The sequence below is a fragment of the Amblyomma maculatum genome, chromosome 4 (assembly GCF_055883805.1).
Source record: "Amblyomma maculatum isolate TAMU_Amacu chromosome 4, ASM5588380v1, whole genome shotgun sequence".
NCBI classification, from domain to species: Eukaryota; Metazoa; Arthropoda; class Arachnida; order Ixodida; family Ixodidae; genus Amblyomma; species Amblyomma maculatum.
The window spans coordinates 154,948,107-154,976,015 of NC_139347.1; the positions used below are offsets into that span (position 1 = coordinate 154,948,107).

The window sequence follows — 27,909 nt, forward strand, 5'->3', positions numbered from 1 at the left end:
TCAAAGACATGCTCATCCGTTAGTAAATATTGAGATTCTACTGATTTAGGCGCGATACTATGACGAACTAATGGGATATCTGAACAGAATAATGTCTACACGAGAAGCTAAATTGAATGACATTAACCTAATAAATTAGATATTACATTTTTATTCTACTCTTTTACACACAGAGCTTTAACCAGTAAATGCTTTTAGTTTGAGCTGGTTTACTTGCGAAGCTAAATAAAATAAATGGCTAATAATCGAACTAGACTATTGAAAGGGAATTTAAAGGTTTATCGATACCCGGAAAAGGTACCGCTAAACCGCAGGGCGATAAAACACACACTGCTTTGACTGCTGATAATACCTAAACCTTAGCAAAGTATATATAGGCTGTCAAGAAGTACCGGTGTTACCTTAAGCAGAGACTCCAGTGCAAAATGAGCGAACGCGCCTAACTCGTGGTTGCTTTTGAAATTAAGAGAGAAAACAAAGAAAAAGCATGTCCGATGGCATTTGTCATGACAGCGACAGCTCTGCCACTAAACCAAATCAAGCATGAAGCTACTTAGGTAGTGCAAATAATAATATTAATAAACGAAGGACCCTATCCACCCACTGAAATTTATTAAAATTGCTGGAGCGAAAGACAAATTAGCAACGAAATGTACGGGAAAATATCACATACTGGCAATTACCATCCAATTTACTGATTGGAAAATTTTTCCATCAAAATAATAAAGCGAACAATATCCTGAGGCTGGCAAATGCTAGTTCCCGACAAGACGTCTCACGCTCACGGTTTTGGTGATCGGGCGTGAAGATGAGGCGGCACGATGAGGGTGCGATCCGACGCAATGGTGAAGATTTGGCCGGGCCACCCAGGGCAGAAGCCTCGAAAAGCTCAATCGACCATCAGGTTCGCTGCCAAGGCTGGGGAGGCAGCTTCCACCCGCCGTGGGACACTAATTTCCTCTGTGCCGACAGTCAGACTGAAGCTCTTGTAGGTTAGCTGTCGCATTGTTGTTACATGCACACAGCTAATAGCGAACAGGCGCTGGCACACACACACCAGCATACACAACATGCAGCACGCCCGCCAGCCGCACCGAACTCCGATGTCTGCCACCACGAAAGGAACGAGACAAGTGCTTAGGCGCACGGAGTTGAAAGGGGGAGGGGAAAGAAGCAAGCACACACAAAACGGGGAGCTCGCGGCCTACGCGGTATAGAGCGTGGCAGCGAGGAGGAGAGATGAAATGCGAGCCAGCGACGCAGCCGCCGCTGTTTAAGAGGGAAGAGGGAAGCGTGGGAGAGGAGGAGTCACTGTCTAGCCAGTGCGGCCCTCCACGCAGCCACCGCCAGCTGTCTCTGAGGGTGAGTCACCGTCTAGACAGCTCGGAGGGGGTCGTATACTGAACTGCCATCATTTTCTTGATATTTTGAATCGCTCAACTTAACCGACCATGCGTTTGTGCACCGGACTGCCGCCGCATTTTAAATGAAGATGCGAGTTAGTAGACGGAAAGAGGAGCATGTAGCCATAACCCAGCGCCCTCCTGCATTAAGGAACACATGGTGTAATAATTACAGTGCAGCGAAATCTGCATATTTGAAATATTAGGAGTCGTAGCTATTTTCTAAATTGGATACAATTAACGCTAAGCATGCAGGCCATGTTGAGTGTAGAAAAATTGAAGGTCGACCACATGATGCCAATATTGAATATTTGCAGAAGGTAGACGAAAGCCATATATTGCTAATATACAATCACTATGGCGCCTACATAATTAAGGCCCCGATGAGGTTATATAAAGTCCTGTTGATACCAGGCATATGGCCCTGATCTGTCTATATAAGGTCATGACGATGCCATATATGCCCTTTATCAAGCCACATAAGGTCGCGAGGATACGATATATGCCCCTGATCAAGCAATATAAGGTCCCGTTACCCGTTCAGATATGGATTATATGTTGCATGATATGGCCAAATCTGAGCCATATAAGGGCGACATATTGCGCATATATGACCTTATCTGGCCCAGATAAGGTCTTATTTGCTGCCTTATATATTTGTATCTGGCAGCATATGTTCCATATCTGAAGCAGATATGGGATTTCCGTAAGGGTGAGCTTTTACCTAAACTGGCTATCTAAACAAGCTTGTATCCAACCAAATCCCTAGCTGACTTGGCACGCTTCATTGATACCACACTCGTAGCCGCCATCCATGCTAGAGCATCAGCCGTACCAGGCCTTGTAGCTCCAAGAAAGGCTTATTTATGCATGCTGGTTAACTACGATCGGCTGAAGATATCATCTACTTAGAGAAAAGGAAAGCCTTTGCTTCCCAGCAAACCGTCGTGCGGGACAAGTTCACGGGAGCTTCACACAGGGACTGTGTTCATGACTACTGCAGTCCTAAATTCTGAAGTGCTTCAACAAATTACGGCATTATTCAGTTTAAAATGAGCGCAATGACAAATAAAAGGGTTGAGATAAAATTTGAACACCAGATGTTTCTTGAGCAAGTGGAAACAAACTTGCACGCAGTTGTTTCAGTTAAGCGAACTTTCACTTGGACAAACTTTATGGATGGACCCTTGATGCTCGTTCCAGTAAAGTTTAACTGTACCTTTGGTAAGCATAAGGTGCATAATGACATTTTATTTTAAAAGGGATGTGCCCAGATCTGTTAATATCAATGTTTTGCCTTTCATTAAAAAGCTCAGAATGCTTAATCGGCATAATTGGCCAATGAATATGTTCGTTATGGCACGCTTTATGAAACCGGCTTCATGAGGTACTGGGGCTATTAAAGTTGGCCAGTCCTTCGGCACTACAAACGAACGGACGCTTGCAAATTACTACAGGGTGTCTCACTGCTGTCAGATATTCGGGGTCCTATCAAACTAGGAGCCAAATAGAAAACAAAAGCAATAGCTTGGAATTCTAAATATATATATATATATATATATATTAGTGTATTTCTGAATGAAGTGGTAAATTTTTTTTAGGTCTAAAATAAATAATGAACGGAGGATACATCAAAGACTACTTTGAAAATAGTTTCGGCACACCGAAAATTTTGGCAACATGAGTCGTGGAAAGTGCATGAGCTTTCAGCCTGCGCACAAGGCCAATTCGGCGCAAGTAAGGCCTACTGTACGAATCATTATTCACCTATAATGCTTCATTGCCAGGAGGGTGCCATCAACTGCTGTATTTCAAGACTTGTTTTCAGCACGTTCACGAAAAGTTCAGCAACTTGCCGTCAACTGCAAGGGAAAAGCGGTCACATTCGTAGCGATTTTCCAATTATTATAATGTAAGATATTATTTTTCGGTGGTAACAAGTTATTGCTGTGCTCACCGTCGCAGATATGAAGATGAGAGCCACTACTCCTATTGGTTCATCAACTCTCCAGAGGGTTGCGAGCTCAGATGTGTGCCCCCTGAATGTTATAGGACAATCCCTTTCCGCGCCTTCTTTGTGCACCTGCCTGCAACATACTCACTATTTCAACGAACTGGCGGATTTAGCTTGTGGTGGAACAAGTTGTGTTCAAAATTGCCAACAAACCCTAAACCTAATTTTTTACTCTTTATGTGCGCAAAACAAATCAGCTCTTCAATAAAGCACTTCAGAAAGAGTAGAGAACATAGTAACAAATAGTTGACAAATATTTATTTATTTATTTATTTATTTATTTATTTATTTATTTATTTAATACTGTCCATCCCATCACGGACCATAACAGGGAAGGCATTCAAAAGTAGAGGCACAAAAAAATAGCAATGGTAATTATTCGAAGTACATAAAAAATACGACACGAGATTATACATACGAAGATACGTATAGCAATTAAACAAGAATATAATAATGTGACTAGACCAGGCGAACAAACAGTAAATATATAGAGACATCATTCACTCGGTCAATATAGGTAGCCCCCTTTCTTGTTGAACGTTCTCTCATGCAGCGTCTCCCGTGGTTCTTTAGATAGGCGAGTGTAGAGTTGACGTATCGTCACATCAAGGATACATTCATTCGAACTTGTTTTAATTTCTGGAATGCTCCATTTAAAAACGCAGTTAAGGTTATTTTACATATGTAACGGCCGCATCTGCAATTCTTCATCAAGCGTTTCGGCTGCACTGCGCGCTGAGTTCAGAACTTCCAGATCCTCGCTGTGCTCAGCATGCACGGGAACTGAATCGAACTGGTTTACATTTTTTTTCAATCTAGCTGGTCACAAAACCTATGATAACCTTTAGTGTCTAAGCAAAGAATCTTACTCCCTCTATACTGTCACACATGGTCATACTTGCCGAGAACAATGTTTGCCGAACATCCGTCAAGGTGTGCGTGTGGTTGGGAGGCCGGTCAAGAAATCATTTATACGAGCGCCCTCTCCCGCTCAGTGTCCGAACACGGTGCTCGCTGTGATGATGCTCTCGCTCGTGTGGGAGCGCTCGCACCGACCCAATGCTACAATGTAGCGCCATCTCCTTTCTGCTTCTAGAACGCCGCTGCGCCTCCTCCCGCTTTTCAAAACGGAGAGGTGCCTCTGCAGCTGTGCCTCTGCACTGGGCACAGCTATCAGACGTTCTGCGGAGTAAACGCTAGGCTTCATTCGAGCTTTTGAGCGCGTATTTTAGTCTTAATCTGCTCACACTGTATTATGACTACCTAGTGAAACATAAACAGTGAGTGTTGAGGTGGCGTTACTTTTGAATGCCTTTATTATTAGCTTTCAGACACTGCGCTGCACCACGCCCAATCTTGACATGGGTCACTGTACACCCTCTCCCTTCGTGCTTCAGTCGCTCATTGCTCTGAGGCCAATTTGCGTCTTTTGACTAGGCAGCGAAAGCAGATCATCATCCAGCAGTCTGCTGACAGTAATCGCACAACTGCCAATTAGCTGCAATACACGCCTTCCAGCTGCTCTTAGGTATAACTTAAACGGAAATGCTATATTACCGACATTCGCGCTGTCAATATGTCATATTCTTGTAATTGAGCAAATTTATCCGGCCTTATAAAGCTTTCTGTTGCTAAGGGAACGCTGTAGCTGACGTTCTATCAATCTGGCTTTCACGGCTAAGAAAAAGCAAACGGAAGGCAGTGAATTGCAGAGCAGCACTGCTACCTCAACAATAAATTCTTCTTTAAGAGAAAGCCCACATGCAAATCAACTTGTAAAATGGCCATGCGCGGAGGAGGCGCTACTGGCTTTGCAATCGAAAATGTATTCCTCCCCAGTCTAGCACACTTCTTTTTACATACAACTTTGCAAGTGGTTTTAGTGGTTGACGCACATGCCTCCTTTCTACTCCGGAGGTCTAAAACAGTTAGCAACGATGCTTATTTATCAGTCTTATGATAATATCCACCCAAATTATGTAAACCATCAGAGATTACAGTGTCGGCCAGTAGGCTTTATATTAACGTTTCGCTTGTAGCAAACAGTAAATTGTTTTTTTTTTTTTTTGTGACCTCAACGCCGTTTTTTGTATGTCTGCACTCTGCATGTATAAATTCATCAAAGGCTAATTTTATAATTCCGTACGTAAGGAGAGAAATATTGGCGGTAGTACGCCTAACACTAAGGTTTCTCTTTTTATAGTGGCGAATAGTTGCAGGCACTCATGGAGAGCATATTTTTCGTTTTTCTATGACTAGCATCTGTAGAAAATGAACAGAGCAGCAATGCGCCTCCGAGTTCTAACTGGACCTCACTGGTACCCGAGGAACTGCCCTCTTCGTCTAATCAATGTTATCCTCAAGTCACTGAGATTGCTGAACTTTGTAGCGAATTCCCTCTTAAAAACACTAAATAATACACAAGCAGAAGTTTCGAAACGCAGTCACGTCATCGAACACTCACTTGACACTGATGCGTCTTGTGAGGGCCTTGAAACGGACGCTCGTTGTCATGCTGACATTATTGTGAGGCACTGTCGAGATCGAGCCTTGTCTCATAATACGCCTAAGATGCACAGGCCAGGAATGTATCGACGTGGTGTGGCTATTCTCGGTTCGTTGTCCCCGTGTTCTTGACAGAACGAGCCGCAGGGTCGGACCCGCCGCACGTAGAGCGGCAGAGGAAGATTTTGAGGAAGAAGAGGTTGCGGCACATCTTTTTCGCTCCCCTGTATCCAACGAAGAGGAAAAGTGATATTAGAATATGTTCTGCTACCACTAGAGCAATCAGGTTACACAGTTACAGAGTCACTTTCTTTGCTTCATCATTGTGGTTTACATCACAACCTTCCATTGTCTTTGACATCGCTCGACAAGGCTATATTGTGTTACCAAGATTCCTCTCTATTCACACTTTTTTTCCTTTAAATCTACCATCGTGTCCTGATATTTTGTCTTTTTCTGTAAGTCCGTATGTGGTGGGTTGATTTCACCTTTATTTTTTTATTTGTACTCTTTTAGCACACCTAAAGACCTGACCTGCGAAGACCGTTTGTTATATCTGCAACACTGTGATATTGAAACTGGTGTCTCGATTTTATCCTCCTTGCAACCAGTCCGCGTGGAATGGCGCCTAAGTCTGCTGCAGCCCCATCTGAAGAGCCTAGAAGAAAAGAATGATGGCGGAGCCCATCCCTAACGTCTTCTTTGTTATTGTCAAAAAGCTCTCACCCGGCAAATGCGGATTTGTTTTGTTAGAATGCGGAACAAAAGGCATCCATCCTTCTTGGAACAGAATATTGATTATGGTAAGAGATCATTAATAAACTATTTTACAATCTCTAAGGTTCTTGTATACATCAAAGGTTAGATACCCTAATTTAGGTGATTACAGCTTTTGAAAGTTTTCAGCATTGATCTTAAGACTGCAAGAGAGCTCAGAATGCGAAAGCTTTTCTCTCTACCGTTTAATGCTTTTGCGTCAGTCTGGCTGATGCCGCAATGCGTCCGCTTAAGGGAGATTGTTTCCTATTGCACACTGCATGCGCAGATTTCGAAAAGCTTTCGTTGACGACCTTAACATACACTCTGGGATAGTTTTGTTGAGCTTGTGCTGATATATTTATTTTTTTCTTACTGGCACTTACTGTTGTTCTTTCCGTTATGGCTCTACATCATCCATACGCTAAATAAGGGGAATTACATACGCTCTCTTAAAGGGGCGATGACAGGGTCAGTCGATGTACTTGCGTTCCTTACTTCTGTGAATAACATACGGGTCTATGATTCTGCACGCAAAGTTTTAGTGCCTAGCAAGCAGCACATATTAAAAAAAAAAATGAAACGCGATAGAAATCGGAATTGAGAAGCTCCTCCCTCCGAGAGCGACCGCCATTTTTAGGTACTCGTGTGACGTCACAGAGGATACGTGGTGAAGCGTCGTCTGCATTGAAGGCTGCAATATCAAAGGACAAGTCTTTTTTTGACGACTGACACAGTGGTCGTCCCTCATGCTTGATGAAGATGTTACCGCACAAAAAACAATATAGAGCAAGGCTTGGTTTTTTTTTTTTAGCATGAGGCACGTTCACGGTCAGCGGGATGCACTCCTAGGATCCTTACCTACTTATCGACGTACTGGTGACGTACGACATCAGCACGACCAACAGTCACCTATCACCGTAGTGTCGGGTTTTCGGCTCCGCGACGCCAACGGAACTTATTAGCGGTCGGTCGCCCGATCTGTTATGTTCGGATCGCGTTCGGAGGCCGAGCGAGAACTTGAAACCCGATTAGTGAACGGCTTGAACGGCTGCGCTCGTCTGTAGCTTAACTGTGGTATAAAAAGGAAAACAAGTGGCTACACTTTATATGTTTCCCCTTTCTTATCAGCAATGACCTTGGCCAGAGATGTTAGCCGGCGCCCAACTACCGCCCCGTTCCGCGACGAGTAGGCTTAGCGCGAGTACGCGGTCTTCGGGTCTAGAGATCCGGCGATTACGGAGCGTGCATTCACACGATTTAGCGGTTGAATGTGGCCATCGAGTTTAGTTGTGACAGTAAATCGATGACGGATTACATTACAAATTACATGCACGTTGAACGGTAAGCGTCGATGTGACCCTGTCAGGCGTGGGCAGCCGGCAGCTGTCGGCGCCGCTTATGGGCACTGTGCTTGTGGGTAAAGAAACACACTGGGGACGCATTCGTAATTCAGGAATTCCTGCGCGAGTTTAGGGCTCACACACGCGAGTTTAGGGCTCACACACTAAATACTATATTGTGTGCTGTGCGATGTCAGTGCACGTTAAAGAACCCCAGGTGGTCGAAATTTCCGGAGTCCTTCACTACGGCGTCTCTCATAGCCCGAGTCGCTTTGGGACGTTAAAGCCGAGAAACCAAACCAAACCAACGGTGCATGTTTACTGTGCTTACGTTGAAGCACTCACGAGACGTCATTTGGCTCGGGAGGCGAGACGCGGAGACGGTGGCAGATGGGAGGCTCTTGTTTGGTGTGGGTAGTGAAGCGCAGTGAGAATCGCGATGGATTTTGCGATGATGGGACTCAAGCGACGGTGGCAGCGCATGCCTTCATGCGCTGGCCGTAGCCAAACTGAACATAGTTTTGCAAGAAAGATTGGTTTGGTTTGCGGGGTTTAACGTCCCAAAGCAACTCAGGCTATGAGAGACTCCGTAGTGGAGGACTCCGGAAATTTCAACCATCTGGGGTTCTTTAACCTGCACTGACATCGCTCAGTATACAGGGGCCTTGCTTTTCGCCACCATCGAAAAGCTGCCGCCGAGGCCGGGATTCGATCCCGCGACCTTGGGAGCAGTAGTCGAGCGCCGTAACCACTGCGCCACCTCGGCGGGCTTTTTGCAAAAAAAGAAAGAATACTTACCCTACTGAAAAATCCTGTATAAAATTAGTACAGGATATCGTATACAGGTTTCCTGTATAGGATCTGTGATACAGGATTGGGGGCTATTTCAGCAAATTCCTGTACTGCCCTGGAAAGTCAGGTATGAAACCGCGCGGAGCTCTGATACCGGAATGGCCTGTAGGGTTGATGGCACTCGTTTCCGGAAAGAAACGCGTCGCCAGGGTGGAAAAAGCATGCAACAATATAAAATAAAACGACTACATTTAAAATAATACATAAAATTAAAAAAAAAAAGAATTTTAGTACCGAATGTGGAATGAAACCTCGGTCCTTCTGGTCCTCAGTCGGGCACCTTAACCACTACTCTAAGGCGCATTATGGTTACAATGTTTATTATTCAGTATATGTAGCTACTTTTGCTCTTTCGTACTTGTATATTTTCCTTGGCAGTAGAATTCGTGGTCGTAATTCACCGATCGCCCTTTAAACACGCTGAATATCTTTGCAGGCTATCACGAGGGCTCACAAATGTGCCCTATCTTTATAATGCGTCGCTTTATTGAAGGCAAACCTCCAGATATCATAATTTACTAGTGCTGATGTGTTTTTCATCGTCTACGAACGCTGGTAAGTTTTCCTACATAGAGAGATATCCGGTGCACTAATACTTGTAATACTGGGCGTTTTAGCTTCACGTGCTACCAGCGGAGCATCGATGTCAATTAATACACTTCCGACTGAGCGGTTTCAATATGTAAACATTCAAGAACGCGTCGCCGAGTGTGCGGCTATCTGCGCATCTTTCGATGGTTAGCGATGTTTATTTTTTCTCGATCAGTTTTTTGTCATCGCTAGCGAAACGATACGTTCGTGCTTCTACTTTCGTGTTGTAGGCGGCAGATCTTCAGTCACAGATATGAAGACGCACCGCAAGATCGTACGAGCTGCAGTGACTGTTGTACGCGCAAAAGTGACGCGACGCGCGTATATGCTTGCTAGCGCACACTTCGACGGCTTCCCATTTTCGAGGTATTTGGGAAACGAAGCGTGCCCTTTATATACAGAAGAGTTGTATAATATGTTTGGTATCATGCTTATTTAGTGCGCTGGCGTGTCCGGCATGGTCATTCTGGTTGAGCTTCGTCGATCGGCCCGGCTTCTGTTCAGAAGCGGAATACTTTGCCCGGTATCAGTTCCAGAAATGACGCGTTCTTCCGGTTTCTGGTTAATTGATACAAGCTGAACACTACATAACACCACTACATTTGAAAAAGAAAAAAAAAGAAAAAGAAACAAAAAGAATATAGCAAAGGAAAAAAAATTAGATGTGATTCGAACTTCGGTCTTTCAACCAAGCAAGCACGCACTTTAACCACTACACCACGGCAGGACACAATGATTGTGGTTATATATCTGCTTATGTAGTCGAGATTGCTCTTTTGTAGTTTGTGTATTTTTGTAGGGTGTAGAATTTGTGGTCGCAATTGAACGATCGCCCTTTAAACACGCTGCATCTTTTTCCTGGTTATCACGAAGGGTTATCCGTGTCCCGCATGTTTACAATGTATCGCTTTCTTGCAGACAAACCTTCGAATGTCACGATTTACTAGTGCTGATGTGTTTTGTCATCGTCTTCGAACGCATGCAATTTTTGCTACATATAGATATAAGCGGTGCACCAACACTTGTAATACTGCTTGTTTTAGATTCACCTGCTGCCAGCGGAGCCGCGACGTCAATGAATTTACTTCTGACCAAGTGTTTTGCATGCGTAAACACTCGAGGAAGCGACTCCCGATGTCCGGCTGACCTGTGCATATTTCGATGGTGAGCGATGTTTCATTTATTCTCGAGCGTATTTTATCCGCGCTAACGAAACGCTACGTTCTTGCTCGCGTTGAAGGTGGCAGATCTTCAGTCGCAATTATGAAGATGCACCGCAAGATCGTACAAGCTGCAGCGACTGTTACGCACTCAAAAACAAAACGCGATGCATGTATGTACTTGCTAGCGCATACATCCACGGCTTCATATCTTCTAGGTATGTACAAAACAACGCGTACTCCACATATACAGAGAAGTTTTAATGTATATTATGTATGGTTTCATGCTTATTTAGCGTGATGGCATGTTCCGACGTGGTCATCCTGGCTGAGCTTCACGATCCGCCCGAGTTGTACTGAGAAGCGGAAATACTCTGTCCCGTATCAGTTTCATTCATATCGGATTAGTCCGGTTTCTGTTAAACCGGACATGACCTGTCCTGTATATGAGCTCAATACAGGACTGGTCCGCTCTGTTTCATATCCATACCGGACTGGGATGTCATGTATAAGATGCATACCGGAAATGGTCTGCCCTGTATTAACTCGATACCGGACTGGACCGTCCGGATTGAGATTCATACCAGACATGACCTGTCCGATATAAACCTGTTTAAGCTTCATACAGGACTGGTCAGACCGGTATCAAATTTATACGGGATAATAGGACCGGTTCAAACCCGTTTGTCGCGATACGGGATTTTTCACTAGGGTAACCTTCGTTTTTTGCAAAAACCCCGGCCAGTTTTGCAGATAATTGCAGAATAATTAAGTTTGACTAACACATGCATGTACCAGTTTAGTCAAGGGTTACCACCTCATTCAAAAGTTTCGTCTGTTTCTCTGATATTACAAGGTACGTTCTCGCGTCCTCGTATGTTGGGATTTCCTCTGTTTTGAATTAAAAAAGCGACAGGCAATACGTCAGCAAGCAGCAACACAACGCTAACCCCTCGCCTCTTTCGCCGCGCACACGGAGGAAGGAAGCATTGGGCATGCGCGTTTATATGTGCGGGAGAGTTGTTTGTTGTTAGACAAGTTAACTCTCATAACAGAAGAATAACCTATTCTGACTGTATGTTTAAATAATACTGCACAAAGCCATCGATTTCGACCTCCTCTACAATCTCCAGATGACGCCCAAAACAAGTCCGAGGATCACTAAGGTCGCATCACAAAGAAAAATGCAATTGCGAATAAACCATCCTTGCTGAAGAAAAAAAAAGCCGACATCTCAAATAGCAGACGACACGGGGATGAGATTTTGTTGTGACGCCAGCAGCTAAATGGTTACCAGACCAGAAAGCTGCTTTCGATATAAATAATAAAAATTCCTTCGAAAACCATCTACTGAACCAAATGAGTTCAAATTTCGAGGAATAATAATATTATGTGTGTGAAGTGAAAAGTAATAATCAGTTTATGCTCATATCATAGCTGTCATGACCCCTTTAAGCAGTCCGGTTGACGTAGCCTTTCAAGCGCTCTGCTGAGGAGTGGAAGGATAGTGTTTGGATTCGTGGCGGTGGCGTGGTGAGTTTGTGCTTACACATTTTTGCCGACCACTCCCTCACTGCACTACTCATGACCAAAGAAACGTTTTTGCCTTAAAAAATATGACTTTGAAATACACCAGGCCTTAATGAATTTGAAATAATAAATGGACCGCTTTGCCTGCCGTATAATTGGGGAGCGCTTTCTGTAGCTATGCCGCCAAGGCTACAGTGGTCAGGACTTTCATCAAAGTGTTAAGCCATGAAGTAGTTTAGGTATGCCTGACCTCTGTTGTAATTCCGGTTTCATTTTCGCCTACACGCGTTAAAATTAATTTTGCAGGAGCCAAAAACGCGGACACAACCATGAAGACTTATCTGAACGTAATTGGCGAGCGATCATTCGCCCACACGATGTACATTGTGAAGACAAGCCCACTGCGAAAACGTACAATAATCTGCGGGGAAATCCACAAAATCCGGCCCACGAAAGCCCACGGCGCAATCATCTTCATGCGCGCGGCGTGTGCGCTTACAATAAAATGTTCCATGCTATCGCTCAACTGCTTAGTATCGTATTATAACCTTGATGCAATATTAGCGTGAATGGTTTGTTATTGATATAATATAAAATTGAAAAGAGCCTGACTTTAGGCCATTTATTGGGCCATCATAAAACTAAAACTTCGGAAACACCGTGCTGGATGGCATCCTGAGTTGTTTCCTTGGCTCCGTCTTGTAGTTTCCGTGGTTTTAATTTTAGGTTGGTATAATATTCTAGTAAACGATCCTGAAAAATTCGGGAAAACTATATTCTCCTGTGCAGTAAGCTCGTGCCAGTCTGCGGATTTGGCTCATAGCTGTAGAATGGTGTTCCCCAGTATCGCACATTGCGATGAAGTCGATCGGAAAATGCTTTACATTGGAGATACCCTTTAATTTTGAGTGCGATGTTAAAAATGGTCCTATGTACGTTAGCTGCACTGAGCAGGCATCAGGCTAGCCTTACGCACACATGCACGAATGTTTTTCCCGACATAGACGAAACACTATACATTTTACGCAAACTACACTTAACCGGCGTGACCTAACACTACATGCAGAGGACTGTCGTAAATGTAGTGGGTCTGCTTGCATAATCGATAAGTGCTGGCGCGATAAGACCGAAGGTGTGCGGCAGTCTGATAAAATCAACCTGGCTGGCCAAAGGCAGAACCCAAACCTGTGCAGCGCCGAGTAGAAACCTGGTCCAGGTTCAGGAGGCCGGCATCCAGGTCCCTTTATCTCTTCTCCGCCAAGGAGTCCGTATTTTCATGCACTGCAGCGGGTCACGCCCAGGTGTACAAGTGTGAAGTTGCTGTAGTAGTTGAGGTGCGGCTGCACGGCCAGACTGACTTCTGAGCAGCAGTCGGCGCACTGCAGCGCTCTGCGGATGCAGACCAGAGAACAGGTGTCCGGCGGGTGCTCGCGAGGCTGCCTTGTGAACACCAGGACCAAGCAGGTCGAACCCCAGCCAGAGACGCACAGAACCGTCTGTCGTTCAGCCCTGCGTTCGATGACCCATGTGCAGTGGCTTGCCCCGGATGTGGCCGCCCTTTCCTTGTTTTTGCTAGTAATTACGCACCTAGTCACCTACGGCCACCATCACTATCACCATAGTGCGATGACAGCGATATAGTTAGCAAGATATTGACATTCATGCGCTGATGGCAAAACTCATAGATTTTGATATATAGCAAATCTTTTCCTTTTTAACTGTTTCTTCACTCGCACGAAATAACTAAAACTTTCAAAGAAATGAATAAGATGCATTTTCTAAACTATTTTCGTGGTAAGGACGAAACATTGTACTATATATTTATGATCAAGTCATATAAATGGTGCAAGAATCCAAAGTGTTTAAAATATTCAATTCAAAAATTCGTACTGGGTTCACAACGAGTACCAAATTATCCATAAGGCTAACTGACCGCCAATGTACCAATTTTTCTTAGTGCATACAAAAACGAAACTAACCTTGCGATGAACCAGCTACGGATATACTGATTGGTATGGTTCATTTGAGCAATCTTTGGAATCTTGCATTCCAGACTCAGTCCCAGAATTCATCCAAACTCTTGATTGTGCTTGATATTGCAGTGCGGAGGACCCCGAATGAGTTGGTGCATTCTTTAAAGAATCGAGCACTTTCGCACCTTGCAGAAAAGAACACTCACTATAGCCTCGCTGAAAGAACGCTATCAAAAAGAGAGGTTTCCCAAAACACGTGACGCCATCTTTTGTCAAACATTATAAAGACCTTAAGTGATAGTTCGCGCGCTGCTCAAAACCTCTAACTGGCCAGCAAGTATGACCCACAGTGCAGCTAGGTGAGGACTGTTTTCGCTGAAGACCGACTTCCTATAAGGTAATTTCCTGTGTGTACACCTTAATAATGTACTGCTCCAAATAAGCAGCACTCATTCGTAGCTTTTTGTGGCAGTGATATTATTTGCAATGGGACAAATTTGCCTTTAGGAACCCATCAGGTGTTCTACGAAGAACCTGCATAAAGCAAAGGATTGCTCACGGCATCAAGAATACATCGCACGTGCTCACCGAGCGTAGTGCGCGACCTGACGTGCGCATACATCGGTGACCCGCTGCATCTCGCTGGAGGCGCGGAAAAAAAATTAAGGGCGGTAAAAAATTTTATATTTCTTTGTCATGCATCAAACGCGTTTACAATTTATTTACTCCGGTTGTGCGCAGTTAAACAACTGCTTGTATTGCGAAGCTAGATATAAACAGCTAAATTGTAAAATATAGAATATATATCTTTCATTTCATCAAAAAGCTAATTTAAACCTATGTCTAAGTGCCAGAAGTAACATGTCGTTAACAGTCTAACACTTGATATTATAGTTGTCTATGCTAAAGATAATCACGTGCTTTGCCATAAACACTATTTATCAATGATGTAAATATTAGTTTTCACTTATCCACTGATGCATGGAATCTTATCTATAATGCGCATATGAGGTTGAGAATGCATATTATAAAACATTAAATTTGATCAAAAAAACAAGCGCTTTAGAAGCATGTGTTCAAAATATGATATGCTTCGGATCCTACCGTTTTTCTAGGCTACTGCGGCGCCTAGAGAGAAGTAGAGCTATCTTATTAAAGATAGCATCTTCACAGCAGGAAACTCTTCCTGGGCAGGCAGCTAGCTGTCCAAGATAATGCTGTAACAGTCTCTGCTTCCGAGTTCAAAGCGCTATCCGCCTTCACCATCGGCTCTTAACCCTATCCGCTCCGGCTTGACATGTTTTGTTCTTTCCTTATGGAAGGAGCACTCTCGCTTCTTGCCTGCCCAGCACCTCCAGAATGGCGAAACCATGCAGCTGGTTGCTTAGTGCTGCTGGTGGTTAATTTCAGGTTGGCTCGCCGATGCTACTTTTGTTCGGCTTCAAAATGTACGTCCTTATAAATCCAGCTACTTTGGAGGACTTGAGATGATAGTTTAGAGCGGTGCTGCTGGCCGTGCCATTTTCGCCTCTGAAAGTCACGCGGACTCAATAATTGAATTGCTAACGTGTCTAAACTGTGTGATATTTTTTAAGCCGCTCGTCATCGGTGAAAAAGGGAAACATTCGTGCTATAGCTGACTTTCCATCACGTTATAATTTCAGCAACCCGCACCACGACAGCAATAAGACGTGAAAATAATGTTGCATAAGGAGACAAATGGATAATCAGAATTTGTTCTGTATTTTCCTCTTCCATCATCCTGCTATTCAGAAGCGTCGTCGATGAATAAATGCTGTTGAACTACATATCATCGATTAAACATAATGCGCTAATATTTGGGGGTCACTGCCATTATAGCCGCATACTACGACGACCACTCCGACAAAGATGATGGCAGGCCCTAGCCGGCTCTTAGAACCCACGGTGTAATACGGGTGTACGCTGCTCCCGCCACAAGCCGCTGCCAGATCGAGAGTCACCTTTTCCAGAGGAAGAGCGCTCTTGAACAACCTTTGTTTCGCGTCTGCTGCTGGTGGCATATACGACAGCTCGCGATCCCTCCATGCATTTGCGTGCACCTTGCTTCTACTGCCTTCTTCTCAGCTCTTCGCAGCGTTCAATGAGAAAGCTTTGCGCCGACTATTTAGAATAAAGCTACATCTCAGCCGTTATAAATACTGAATTCTAGGAAAGCCAAGAACGCCTTTATAGGGACAGGACTGGACTGTGCTGCTTTCAGCATGTTGAAATTTATTTTCATTCCGCAGCCACAAGATTGCAGTTTGGCCTATAGTGGCAAAAGCAGTCACCAGCGATAGAGGTAATAAATTTGGTCTTACTTGTGCTTCACAAATTGAGAAACAGCAGACGTTCGACGTCTGGAACATGATGGGCATGCCAGTCGCCACGCAAGAATAAATCTGCTTGTGAGCGCCATAGTTGACCAAGTATTACCACCACGATCGACTGTCGTCCAAGCGAGTGGCCTTCTCTTCTGTGGCCGGATTTCCTGCCGAAGAAGCGAAAAGGCAGAGAACGCAGTCGAGTCCGGAACCGCTCCTCTTTCTCTTCCTTCTCCAGTGAGTTCTCAAAGCGGCTTTTTCTTTTACTATGCGCGCCACATTTCTCCGAACTTCGCATCTGTTTCTTCTTTGGTTTGACCACAAGCTGCGCTGAAGGATTAAGTGCATAGCCTCATGGCTGGTGAGGAGCACACCATGAGAAGTTTGGTCCTTTCGTGGTTCTCGATTTGATTAAAATTTAAATTGTTTTATCTTTAATCCTAGAAATTGTAATTCGTTTCTGACTACGATCCATTCTTCGGAAGATCCAAGGTTTCACAATAGCGGTCGACGCTTCCTTTAAAATATTCGGGATATTTACGCAAGTCTTTGGTTATCACCGACCATCTCTAACAAGGCCGACGTAGTGCAGTCTTTCGTAGACCACAGTGTCTACGATACACAATGCATACCTTTGTTGTGCTAAACCCAGGTTCGAAAGCTACGACCTCAAAAAGCTGTAATATGAGCTTAGTGACATTTTGCAAGTGTTTTTCTCTTCTTCATGTCTGACAATGGTCTGGCATGCTATTGTGAAATTTTCAAATTTGCCTTAGAAGAGCCGGTTGTGTCGTACAGTACATATATAGCTCACAACAATGATTAACGATGAAATCATTTACACCGCGAAAGCGTTCAAAAACAACTCCGTACTTCAGTGTACCGTCGAATACACCACGTCTGAAAGCAAAAGATACATCCCGTCATTTTACTGCTGCTCATCTACAAAATAGATGGCGAACAAAGCTTACTACCGTGAATCAAACTGGGCCATCTTACATTATGTGAATGCGACGACATCTCGGCGCAAAGCACCGAAGAATAGTGGACTATTAAAGAGGGGGTTGCACAGTCGATGTATATGCAGCCTTTTTACTTTTACCTATTTCTTCACTTCCATTACTGCGGTTGTAGTCTCGATTAAAGATCGTTTAAACCATTAGCCACAAACATCAAATGCAAGTCATGGCATTGAATTCTCGTGAACGATTCAGTTGAGATTTAGTGTGCTCGATGTTTAAGAAAAAGCAAGGGGCTGAATGTGATGTCGAGATTTGTTAAACGTTTCGCACAGGTATGATGTCCATTGCCACTCCTGTTTTCTACCTCAAGATATCGAATACATTTCTCCTTTCAAACATATTGCACGCACGTCAAATATATCTAATGCTGTTTTTTCTACAGCCTGGTTTCTTTTCTATACCACTTTTGTGCAGTATATTGTCAGCAGGCACGGTTAAAATTCTTTTGACAAGCTAAAGGTGTGAGAAGGCACATGTTGCACAGCTGAAAATACCGCGTCTACTTTCCGGTGTAAGTCAATATTATTTAATAACACGAATAGTAGCGAAAAGAAAAGTGCGGTAAATATGCAGCGATGAATATACTTATCTTCATTTGATTTCTCAAAAATATTACCGCCTTCCTGGCGTCAGTAATTTCCTGTACAACAAGTTCATGAATTAGGAGCGCCTGAAAAATGATTGTCAATCGTTTCCGTAATTTGGTATTTACGTGTAGACACAAGCAAACGCCTTCTCTCTAATACACTTTAGGAACCTACAAAAGCAAGCTTAAGATAGATATCGCAACTAATAGCCATGAACAAAGCAAAAAAGTTATTGAGATATCATAATAACGCATTGGTTGTTCGCGCTTTGCTTACATGTTGCGATTGTGATTCCCTCAGATGCCGGGTACCGCCATTCACATGTCCTTCTTATGTGTGAAAAAGAGAAGTAATTGTGCTCCTATTTTGTCATGCTATCACTCGCTTTAATAGCACATTATTCCAATGAAACATTGCATAAGTACAGTTAATCTTAAAGCCAAACTATTTTTCGACGTTTATGACAAAAAACAATTACGAACCAAAAGGTTGTTTTTCACTCAGACTTTTGGCTTCGCCAAGCTTTATATCAAATTTTAATTGTGTTCAAATTGTGTGCTTCTTTCCTGCCCTCAAACGCCTTGTGTTCCGCTCCAACCAAACTGCCGCTTCCGCTCTCGAACGAAATCTGCGGCATCGGACTTCTTTTGCAGACGCAGAAAGTAATTGGCCCCCATGGTCAGGTGAACGCAGGTAAAATTATAACGTAAATATGCTTGTGTTCATTAATTATTCCAATAGCAAGAGTCATCACCATCTGGTGCCTGCAGTTTAAACATTCAGCCAGTGCCTCTTTAACAAGATTCAAATGAGCAACTGCAATGAAGGCGAGAGTTAAAAGGTGGAGCCTTTGAGCATCTGGCATCATTTTTCGTTTACGTACGTCCTGCCTTGCCGAACATGCAGAATGTTTTTCACTACCTTTAAATCGCAATGCAGCATCAGAGAAGTAGATAACATTTGAGCGTCCTTATCGTTTCTCCATTGCCTACACGCTATAAAGGCCCACTGTCCACCCTCCGGTCAAAAATATTTTTTTCCCCGGTTACTGTGAGTCTTCGCCCCCAAACGCAAGGCCGCAAAACGTTTTTGAAAAGAGTAACTAATAACGCAGTTACAGCCACCGCAATCACCCGATTCTGTCATGCTTCTCTTCTTCCGTTCCCTCGCAAAGGTTTTTCACTCTCCTGCCCGAGGTCGTCTAGCCTCCGCAAGACAAATTCTCCTTCCTCCTCCGCGTTTGGCGGGAGGTGGGGCGTGGCACTCCGCGAGCGCGAAAAAAAAAACAGCCGAGGGAGCGCGCGCCGCTGGATTCAGTCTGGCCGTGGCGAGGGAAAAGCGCGAAGCGAGCGGTAGACACCCATCCTTCTCCCGTCAGTCAGCGAGACGGACCAATGGACGTCGTTCGCTGTACGTGGCCCGTCGGGCCAGCGCAGGAAACGGGGAAGCTGGCTTCCCAAAGGAGAGCATGAGAGAGCTTTGAATTGTATTTTCGATGCTTTGCGGCGCGCGTGTCACTGTAGAATTTTGCACAGACTATCTCCGGTACCTGATCGAAACACTGGGCTCCTTTGCTTAAAAGGGCCTTGCCTGGACAGTGGCCCTTTAAGAAGCAGCGGTGTCATCGACATCAAAGTCCAGACTGCCGATTCGCTGCGAGGCGTAACAAAGAAGAGGAGACTTAATAGTCTGCCCTTGTGGTAATTGTCTTTCCTCACAATTCGCGGCGCTGGATGTTCGATGTCAAGAATCTGTCAACGCCACCTGAACATGGACATCCAGTGTGATTGGTGCCCATTTTCTCTGTTTACCAGCAGCATGAGAGGTGCCGGTCACAACGCAGGGAACTCTCCTGCATTCAGTTTCGGGTTAGTGCCTCTGTCGTCACGGCCCAGCGAAGGAGGTAAATATGTATTTCTTGCAAGTCAATGGCATTGCTATAAACCGCAAATATCTCGCTGATATATGCTGCCTGATTTATTCTCGCGCATGGTGCTTGCGCGACCTCTGCTTGCTTATTCAAGGAATCACACTGGACGTTGCGTGTAAGCTTGGTAACCGCCGCGCCTTAGCTGAGAGCGACGCTTGCGCTCGAGCTAAAGATGCAGACATATTGTCTGGAAACAGCAAAAGAAAATTACCATAAGAATACAGGTGCCCTAGCAGGCTGAATATGATGTCACGCTTATATGTGAAAGGAGAGAATGTAGAAAACGCAGTTGAAGACTAAAAAAGGCAAATGTGCACAAGGGGAAAAACATTTAGCCCCACCCACTTCATCGCCCCTGTACGTCATCTTTTGTTTAGAAACTGAAAAAGGAGGGAAGATACCGTCCAGGACGAAACATTGTGCGAGACGAACGCTGAGACAAGTATTGCTTTTTTTTGTCCTCGCTTGCCAAATATTTCTAGTTTCATGGTACGTTACAAATGTGGCGAATTTCCTCAGACATCGCCTCGCCGGTTCTCCGGCTATATTAATGGAGGAGCATTTGCAATCAGTTAGAAAGTCATGAGGCGAGAACACGAGCTTTTAATTGTTAAACATCGCTGAACTGAAATAGCGCGCCTGCTACTTAGTAAACTAAAATTCCGTTGAGTCTCTGCCAATACAGGCAAATTTTATCTCTGTCGAAAAGTCAGCCTAAAAAGTCTGGGGAAAAACGTTTTTATTAAGTACCGGCAAAGCATTTTGTAACATTTTGTTTTCTTCTCTTAGTGATAACAAAAAAAAAGAGGACGAAGAAATGAAAAAAAAAAGCATCATCCAATATCAACTGTCTGTCCCTTCGCTACCTTAAACTATCATATAAGAAACAGTCTTCATTAAAATATCTTTTAGGACAGTTGGAGCAGTTTCAAAAACCTGCCTTAAGATGCCGCAACATGTGACTTCCTACTTGTTGGAAGCCTGATCAAAACATTAGTGCTACTAATTAGTCAGTTATACGGATCCTATGTTTAAAGCCTGCCAAGCAAAAAAAAAAAAAAACACAATGGAAGAGGACGATGTATATTTCGCCCTTAACAACAAGCACAGATTATTTTAAACATACTACGACGCTCTGTGCAATTTGTCATAGCGCTGTTAAAGAAGCGCTTCAAAGAAACATTATGGCGGAACATATATGCCCCTCCCTTCAAGGCATAGCGCGATAGCGTTGGCTGCCTCCCGGTATATAATGCCCCGTTTTAGCCAAGCAATATCACCTTGGCAGCCTGGCCTAGGGTTAACGTGTATGACTCAGAATACAGGTGTCCTGGCAGGCTGATTATGATGTCACGCTTATATGGGAAAGGAGAGCCCCGTTAGGGCAGCTCGTGCCAAAATATTGTCCGTTAATCCTAAGTCCACCAGTGCAGGTGGTGCATTAGCTACCAGCTGCCAGCGCCATGCTTGTAATTTTTGGCCCTCAACGCAGACGTCAACAAAACAACGCCAGAGTTAATGACGAACTGTCCTAAAAATCCTTAAATCGTTTGGCGGCAAACCAAAATCACAACTAAAACAAGAACAAATCAGAAATGTTACTCTGCTACGCGTAGCTTTTCGTAACCCAACATTGTTATGTCGTGTTTTACATTTCATCGCACTTTGGCTACAAATGCTGAAAACCACTTAGCGTTCATTTTTTAGCAAACCTCGGAAGCCTTAGCGATTAAAAGAAGCATGTGCAGTTGCTACTATGCAAGAACCTTTGGAGTCAGGAAAGCCTAATGTACTCGCCATAACACCATGCTTTGCCTTGTGCTCTTCTGTATATTTATTTAATCATATATTTATTATTTTCAGGTGTCACGAAATCGGTGTACATTTTACTAGGCCGGCGCAGCGCGGGGCCCGCGCGTCGCTGCAAGGTACCTTCCACAAGTCCGAGAAAAACCTTCTTCCCCGCACGAGAGAGCGCGTAGCTTTGTACGCGTCGCCGTCGCCCTCTTTCTCACCACCCGGCGATGAAGGTGACTCACCAGTTTGGAAAACGCCAGACGTGTCTAGAACATTCTACGGGACCTAGCCAAGGACGACGCGCGGCTCGACGGGAGGAAGAGAGAGCGCTCTAACCAGCGAAGCCAATTGTGTGTGCGCGCTAGCTTTGGCGCGTGCTAACAGACAGACGCGGCGTGCCCTATTTAAACAGACCGCGCCGCTTATGTAGTCAGTCAGTCAGTGCTTGCGGCGTGTTCGCCAGTGGTTCGATTGGACTCCCGGGGATCAACTGCTGCTGGCAAGTCCACGGACCTGCGAGGGAGCGGCGCTCGTCTTGCATGGCGGCCACATCGCGACTCTCGAGGCGTCGGACTGCAACAGTGCCCGGCGAATAATTTGGTGTTTGTTTTTGTGACTCTCTCGTGTTTGATCTGTTGTAAATCGTCTGTGATATAGAATACCTCTGTAATTTTATGCTTAGCGTTTGTTTTTTTGTGAACCTCGCATCTGTGCAATTTTAGTGTTTGTGTATTTCTGTATCGTCTCTTGCTGTGTATAAAGTTTGTTTTGTTTGTTACCTCTGACTCCGAACCTTACTCTGGCTTAAACCGGCGACAGCTGGGCACAAAACGGCCACCCCCTTCTGTCACTACGAGGTAGTTGAATTCCGGCTGAGCTTGCCACGCAGGTCGAGGGCATCTCCTTTGCGACCGGAACAGCTACCCCCACTCACTCTAAGGGCGTCTGGGAGTGTGCGCACCGTTAAGGGTGCATTGTTAATAATTCTCCTAATTATTAACGGGTGACATCAGGATGTAACCTTTCAAGGCAACTCAGGCTAGTGAGGCGAGAGCGGTTGAACACCTGAGTGAGTGATAGTTACCATAAATGACACGGCACAGTGGATGGGCGTTTCGTCTCCATGGAAATGCGCCCGATGTGACCTGGGTTGCTTTTATGTATGCAGTACGTTCACTAAGGACTGCGTAAAGTACGGGCACAGGCTACACGACATCTACCCAGAGCATCAAGCATTTGTTCAAGACAGCCTGCAGGTTATTTGTCTGCATCTAGCATTATCTTGTAATTATATGTGTGAGGAAATGCTGCTAGAGTTTCGACCGTGAAAGCGGGTACTTCAGTTTGTTGCCCTCACCCGCTGAGGTGGCGCAGTGGTTACGGCACTCGACTACTGCTCCCAAGGACGCGGGATCGAATCCTGAAATCGGCGGCCGCTTTTCGATGGCGGCTAAATGCAAGATGCCCGTGTGCTACAGTACGATATCAGTGCACGTTGAAGAACCCCAGGTGGTAAAAATTTTCGGAGTCCTCCACTACGGCGTCTCTCGTAGCCTCAGACGCTTGGGAACGTTAAACCACACAAGTCAAACCAAACCAGCTTGTTACCCTCTAAAAATTGTTATCCCATCTAGGTCACGCAGTGTAATCCCACAGACAGCGTATCTAATTAACACAGCGTTTACAAGCCTCAAGGCGGCTGCAAAAGTGAGAGATTAGCAAGGAAAATAGAGGACGAAGATAAACTGTTGAATAATGTTTATGATCAGTCTACTAAATATGCAAAACTCAGACCTATCATACAAACAGCTTTTGGAGCAAGCTTCAGAGCAGTACCTCTCTCAATGCGACACAGTTGTGCTATCGGCTAAACACAGGCAAACTGAGTTCAAGCGGCTGCGAAAATTGTCTAAACCCGCTTCATGCAGATGTATATTTTTTCTCCATCAAAAACGATAGAGAATAGAGTAATGTAAAAAAAATGTCATATAGATGTCATGCAGAAACGTGAGAAGAATAGGGTGTGCAGTAATATTACACTTATAAATGATCGCGCTAAATAAGATTTGTGCCGGTTAAACGTACTTATCCGAGCGTACGCTCTGTTAGGCATGGCCCCACATCAGCGTGTAGCCTGCCCCGACGCGTTCACAAACTGAGACCGACCGAACCTCACTCATGGCGGCACTGACCAGCCAAGCGGCCAAGGTGCAGTTTGTAAGCCCAGCCAGCTAAGCAGATCTTAAAACCCAGGTTAGTCACGCAGTATCAAAACGGAGTGACAAGACAGCGCAGCTGCGCCTCTTCACAGCGGGTCACGTAGAGTGACGTCACTGACCGCGTCTGGCCTGGGGAGTTTCAGTGCGAATGTCAGAGCTCACGCTCTAAAACCAGATTTATATATGTGATGCTAAACGACTACTTAGCTGTGAACGTACATAATGTTTTCGTAGCTACAGGTTATGTTTGAGAATACACCACAATTTATTAAAGGGATTGTTTAGACCCCCCTTCATGGATCACTGCCTTGTCGTGGCGGAGGGGCTTGCGAAACTCGATGAAGTCGTGAGCTCTGCTGTGTAGGGCCACCCAAGATAGACAGGTCACGGCAGAGAGTTCTGACAAAATGTGATTCACTGGAGAAGGTAATGGCAACCCACTCCAGTATTTCCTGCCAAGAAAACTCTATGGCCAATCACAATACCATTAATGATATGGCGCCGGAAGATGAGCCCCCCAGGTTGGAAGGCGTCCCATATGTTACTGGGGATGAACAAAGGGCGATTCCTAGTAGCTCCAGGACGAATGAAGCGGCTGGGCTAAAGCCAAAAGGACGCTCAGTTGTGGATGTGTCGGGAAGCGACCGGAAAGTCCGATGTTGCAAGGAGATGTATCTCATAGCAACATGGAATGTAAGATCTATGACGCAAGGTAAACTGGATATCGTCAAGCTAGAAATGGAGAGATTGAACATTGATATCTTGGGTATCAGCGAGCTCAAGTGGACCGGAATGGGAGAATTTAACTCCCGCGACCATTATGTCTTTTATTGTGGGCACGAATCCAAGTGAAGGAATGGGGTCGCTCTCATAGTAAGCAGAAGAATGGGCAAAGCAGTGCTAGGGTACAACCCCAAAAACGACCGAATGATTTCACTTCGGATCCAAGGTCACCCTTTCAACATAACAGTTATCCAAGTCTATGCACCGACCACTACTGCTGAAGAAGCTGACGTTGAGAGATTTTATGCGGACCTACAATGTCTTTTAGACTGCACCCCATCATCAGACGTCGTTTTTCTCATAGGAGACTGGAATGCTAAGTTAGGGAGTGAAGAAATATCCGGAATTACAGGCAAGTTCGGTCTTGGTGAGCCAAATGAAGCTGGGCAGAGGCTAGTAGAGTTTTGTCAAGAAAACAACCTCACCATAGCGAATACTCATTTTCAACAGCACAAGAGGCGCCTGTACACATGGACTTCGCCGGACGGTCTGTACAGGAATCAGATCGATTATATTATTTGCCGACAGAGATGGAGAAGCGCTATACAAGCAGAAAAAAAACAAGGCCTGGGGCCGATTGTGGCACCGATCATCAGCTTCTTGTTGCCAAGATTAAGCTTCGATTGAGGAAAACGCAGAAAACTAGAAGGCCTTTCAGATATAATCTGGATCAAGTTCCATTAGAATATGCTGTGGAAGTGAGGAATCGATTTCAAGAATTAGATCTAGAAGACAAAGAGCCCGAAGAGATGTGGACTGATGTTCGTGATATAATACAAGAAGTTGCTACGAAGGTAGTTCCAAAGCAAAAGAAATGCAAGAAAGCAAACTGGTTATCTGAAGAGGCTTTGCAAATAGCTGAGGAAAGGAGGATGGCAAAAATTATGGGGGAAAGAGAAAGATACAAGGTTCTCAATGCGGATTTTCAGAAAATAGCAAGGAGAGATAAGAATGCCTTCCTGAACATACAGTGCCAAGCAGTTGAGGACAACAGCCAATTAAGGAACACAAGAGCTCTATATAAGACAATCAAAGATATCAAAGGAAGCTTCTGTGCTAAGACGGGCGTGATAAAGGACAAACGAGGCAAGGACCTCACTGAAGCCGCAGAGATAAAGAAGAGGTGGCAGGAATACACAGAAGAACTGTACAAGAAGGACCCGAATGTGCAAACCCAACATAAGACGGTTGTTATCACTGATCTCGAGCCGGGCATCCTGAAGAGTGAAGTTGAATGGGCCTTAGCCAGCCTTGCTAAGAACAAAGCTAGCGGAATTGATAGCATTCCAGCTGAGTTGCTTCAAAACCTCAACCATGACGCTGTTAACATTCTGCATACATTATGTCAGAAGATTTGGACAACCCTGCAGTGGCCACAGGATTGGAGGAGGTCAGTTTACATCCCCATTTCAAAAAAAGGCAATGCCAAAGATTGTTCCAACTACCGCACGATCGCGCTTATTTCGCATGCTAGCAAGGTGATGTTGAAAATCCTCCAAGGTAGGCTACAGCAGTATGTGGATCGGGAGCTTCCGGACGTGCAAGCTGGGTTTCGCAAGGGCAGAGGAACTAGAGACCAAGTTGCCAACCTTCGCTGGATCATGGAAAAAGCAAGAGAGTTCCAGAAACCCATCTACTTCTGCTTTATTGATTATGCGAAAGCGTTTGACTGCGTAGATCACAGCAGATTGTGGCAAGCTCTCCAAGAGATGGGAGTTCCAATTCACCTCATCTGTCTCCTCAGGGACCTGTATGAAGGACAAGAGGCCACAGTCAGAACTGGGCATTGTCTTACTGATTGGTTTCCGATTGAGAAAGGAGTGAGGCAAGGCTGCATACTGTCGCCCTGCCTATTTAACCTATATGCAGAGTGCATCATGAGGAAGGCTGGTCTGGACGAGTCTTCAGCTGGAGTGAAGATTGCTCGAAAACGTATCAACAACCTTAGATATGCGGATGATTCCACTTTAATGGCAGAAAGTGAAGCGGAACTCAAGAGACCTCTGATGCGCGTACAAGAAGAGAGTCAGAAGTTTGGGCTTAAACTGAACATTAAAAAGACAAAGATCATTGCGTCTTGCCCCATCAAGTCCTGGAGCATCAAGGGACAAGAAGTGGAAGCTGTGACAGATTTTCTGTTCTTGGGCTCCAAGATTACCTCAGAGGGAGACTGCAGCCATGAAATTAGGAGACGCCTGCTTCTGGGAAAGAGAGCAATGGTTAGCCTTGACCGCCTAGTAAAAAGCAGAGACATTAGTCTGCCAACCAAGATCCGTATAACTCGTGCTATGGTCTTTCCAGTTGTGATGTATGGATGCGAGAGTTGGACTGTGAAAAAGGCTGACCGCCGAAGAATTGACGCGTTTGAATTGTGGTGCTGCCGAAGACTCTTGAGAGTTCCTTTGACTGCCAGAAGATGAAATCAGTCGATATTGTCGACCATAAATTCTGACTGCTCATTGGAGGGTCAAATTCTAAAGTTAAAGCTCAGCTACTTTGGTCATCTGATGAAAAGAGAGGAGTCGCTGGAGAAATATTTGATGTTGGGAAAGGTTGAGGGTCGCCGGAGAAGGGGTAGGCAGCGAACGCGATGGTTAGATGGCATCCTCGAGGCACTGCAGATGAAGTTATGTGATGTTAGGAAGATAGTGAGAGACCGGAAAGCGTGGCGTGACATGGTCAATAGGGTCACGAAGAGTCAGACACGACTGAACGACTGAACTGAACTGAACTTGTTTAGACCACAAATCGTGGAAAATAATTCAAGTTTGTGCAAGAGAACTTTCGCAAGCAATGCACAGCTCCTTAAACGTATACCCTTTAAGGTATACGTGGATAGGACGATAAATATTCGTACTCCTGACTTTTTTTCACATATTTTTTGCATATATATACCAGCGCGCCGTAACAAATCTTTAGTTATTGCCAAGATGTCTTGCTCTACTTCTCCCGCTCTCTAACCTGGCGTATGTCGTGGAGCAGGACAGTGTTTTCTAGTTTTCTGCAGCACGAATGATACCCCATGTTCCAGCTGTAAATCAGAGAAAGCCATCCTATCACTGTGGGCCACCCAGTCCTGTATAGTAACTATTACGCTTA

The 27,909-nt window shown here is 44.8% G+C and overlaps 1 protein-coding gene across 1 annotated transcript in view; it reads right to left on the reverse strand.

Moving 5' to 3' along the window:
• LOC146193330 (uncharacterized) overlaps window positions 1-27,909 on the reverse strand; it is a 127,114-nt gene that overhangs the window by 72,197 nt on the left and 27,008 nt on the right. The window contains exons 5-6 of the mRNA XM_084602675.1: window positions 13,340-13,663; window positions 5,882-6,146 (exon numbers count right to left, since the gene is read on the reverse strand). Of these exons, the coding sequence (XP_084458801.1) occupies window positions 13,429-13,663 (235 nt within the window). The 3' untranslated portion in view covers window positions 5,882-6,146; window positions 13,340-13,428. The remainder of the gene's footprint in view (window positions 1-5,881; window positions 6,147-13,339; window positions 13,664-27,909) is intronic.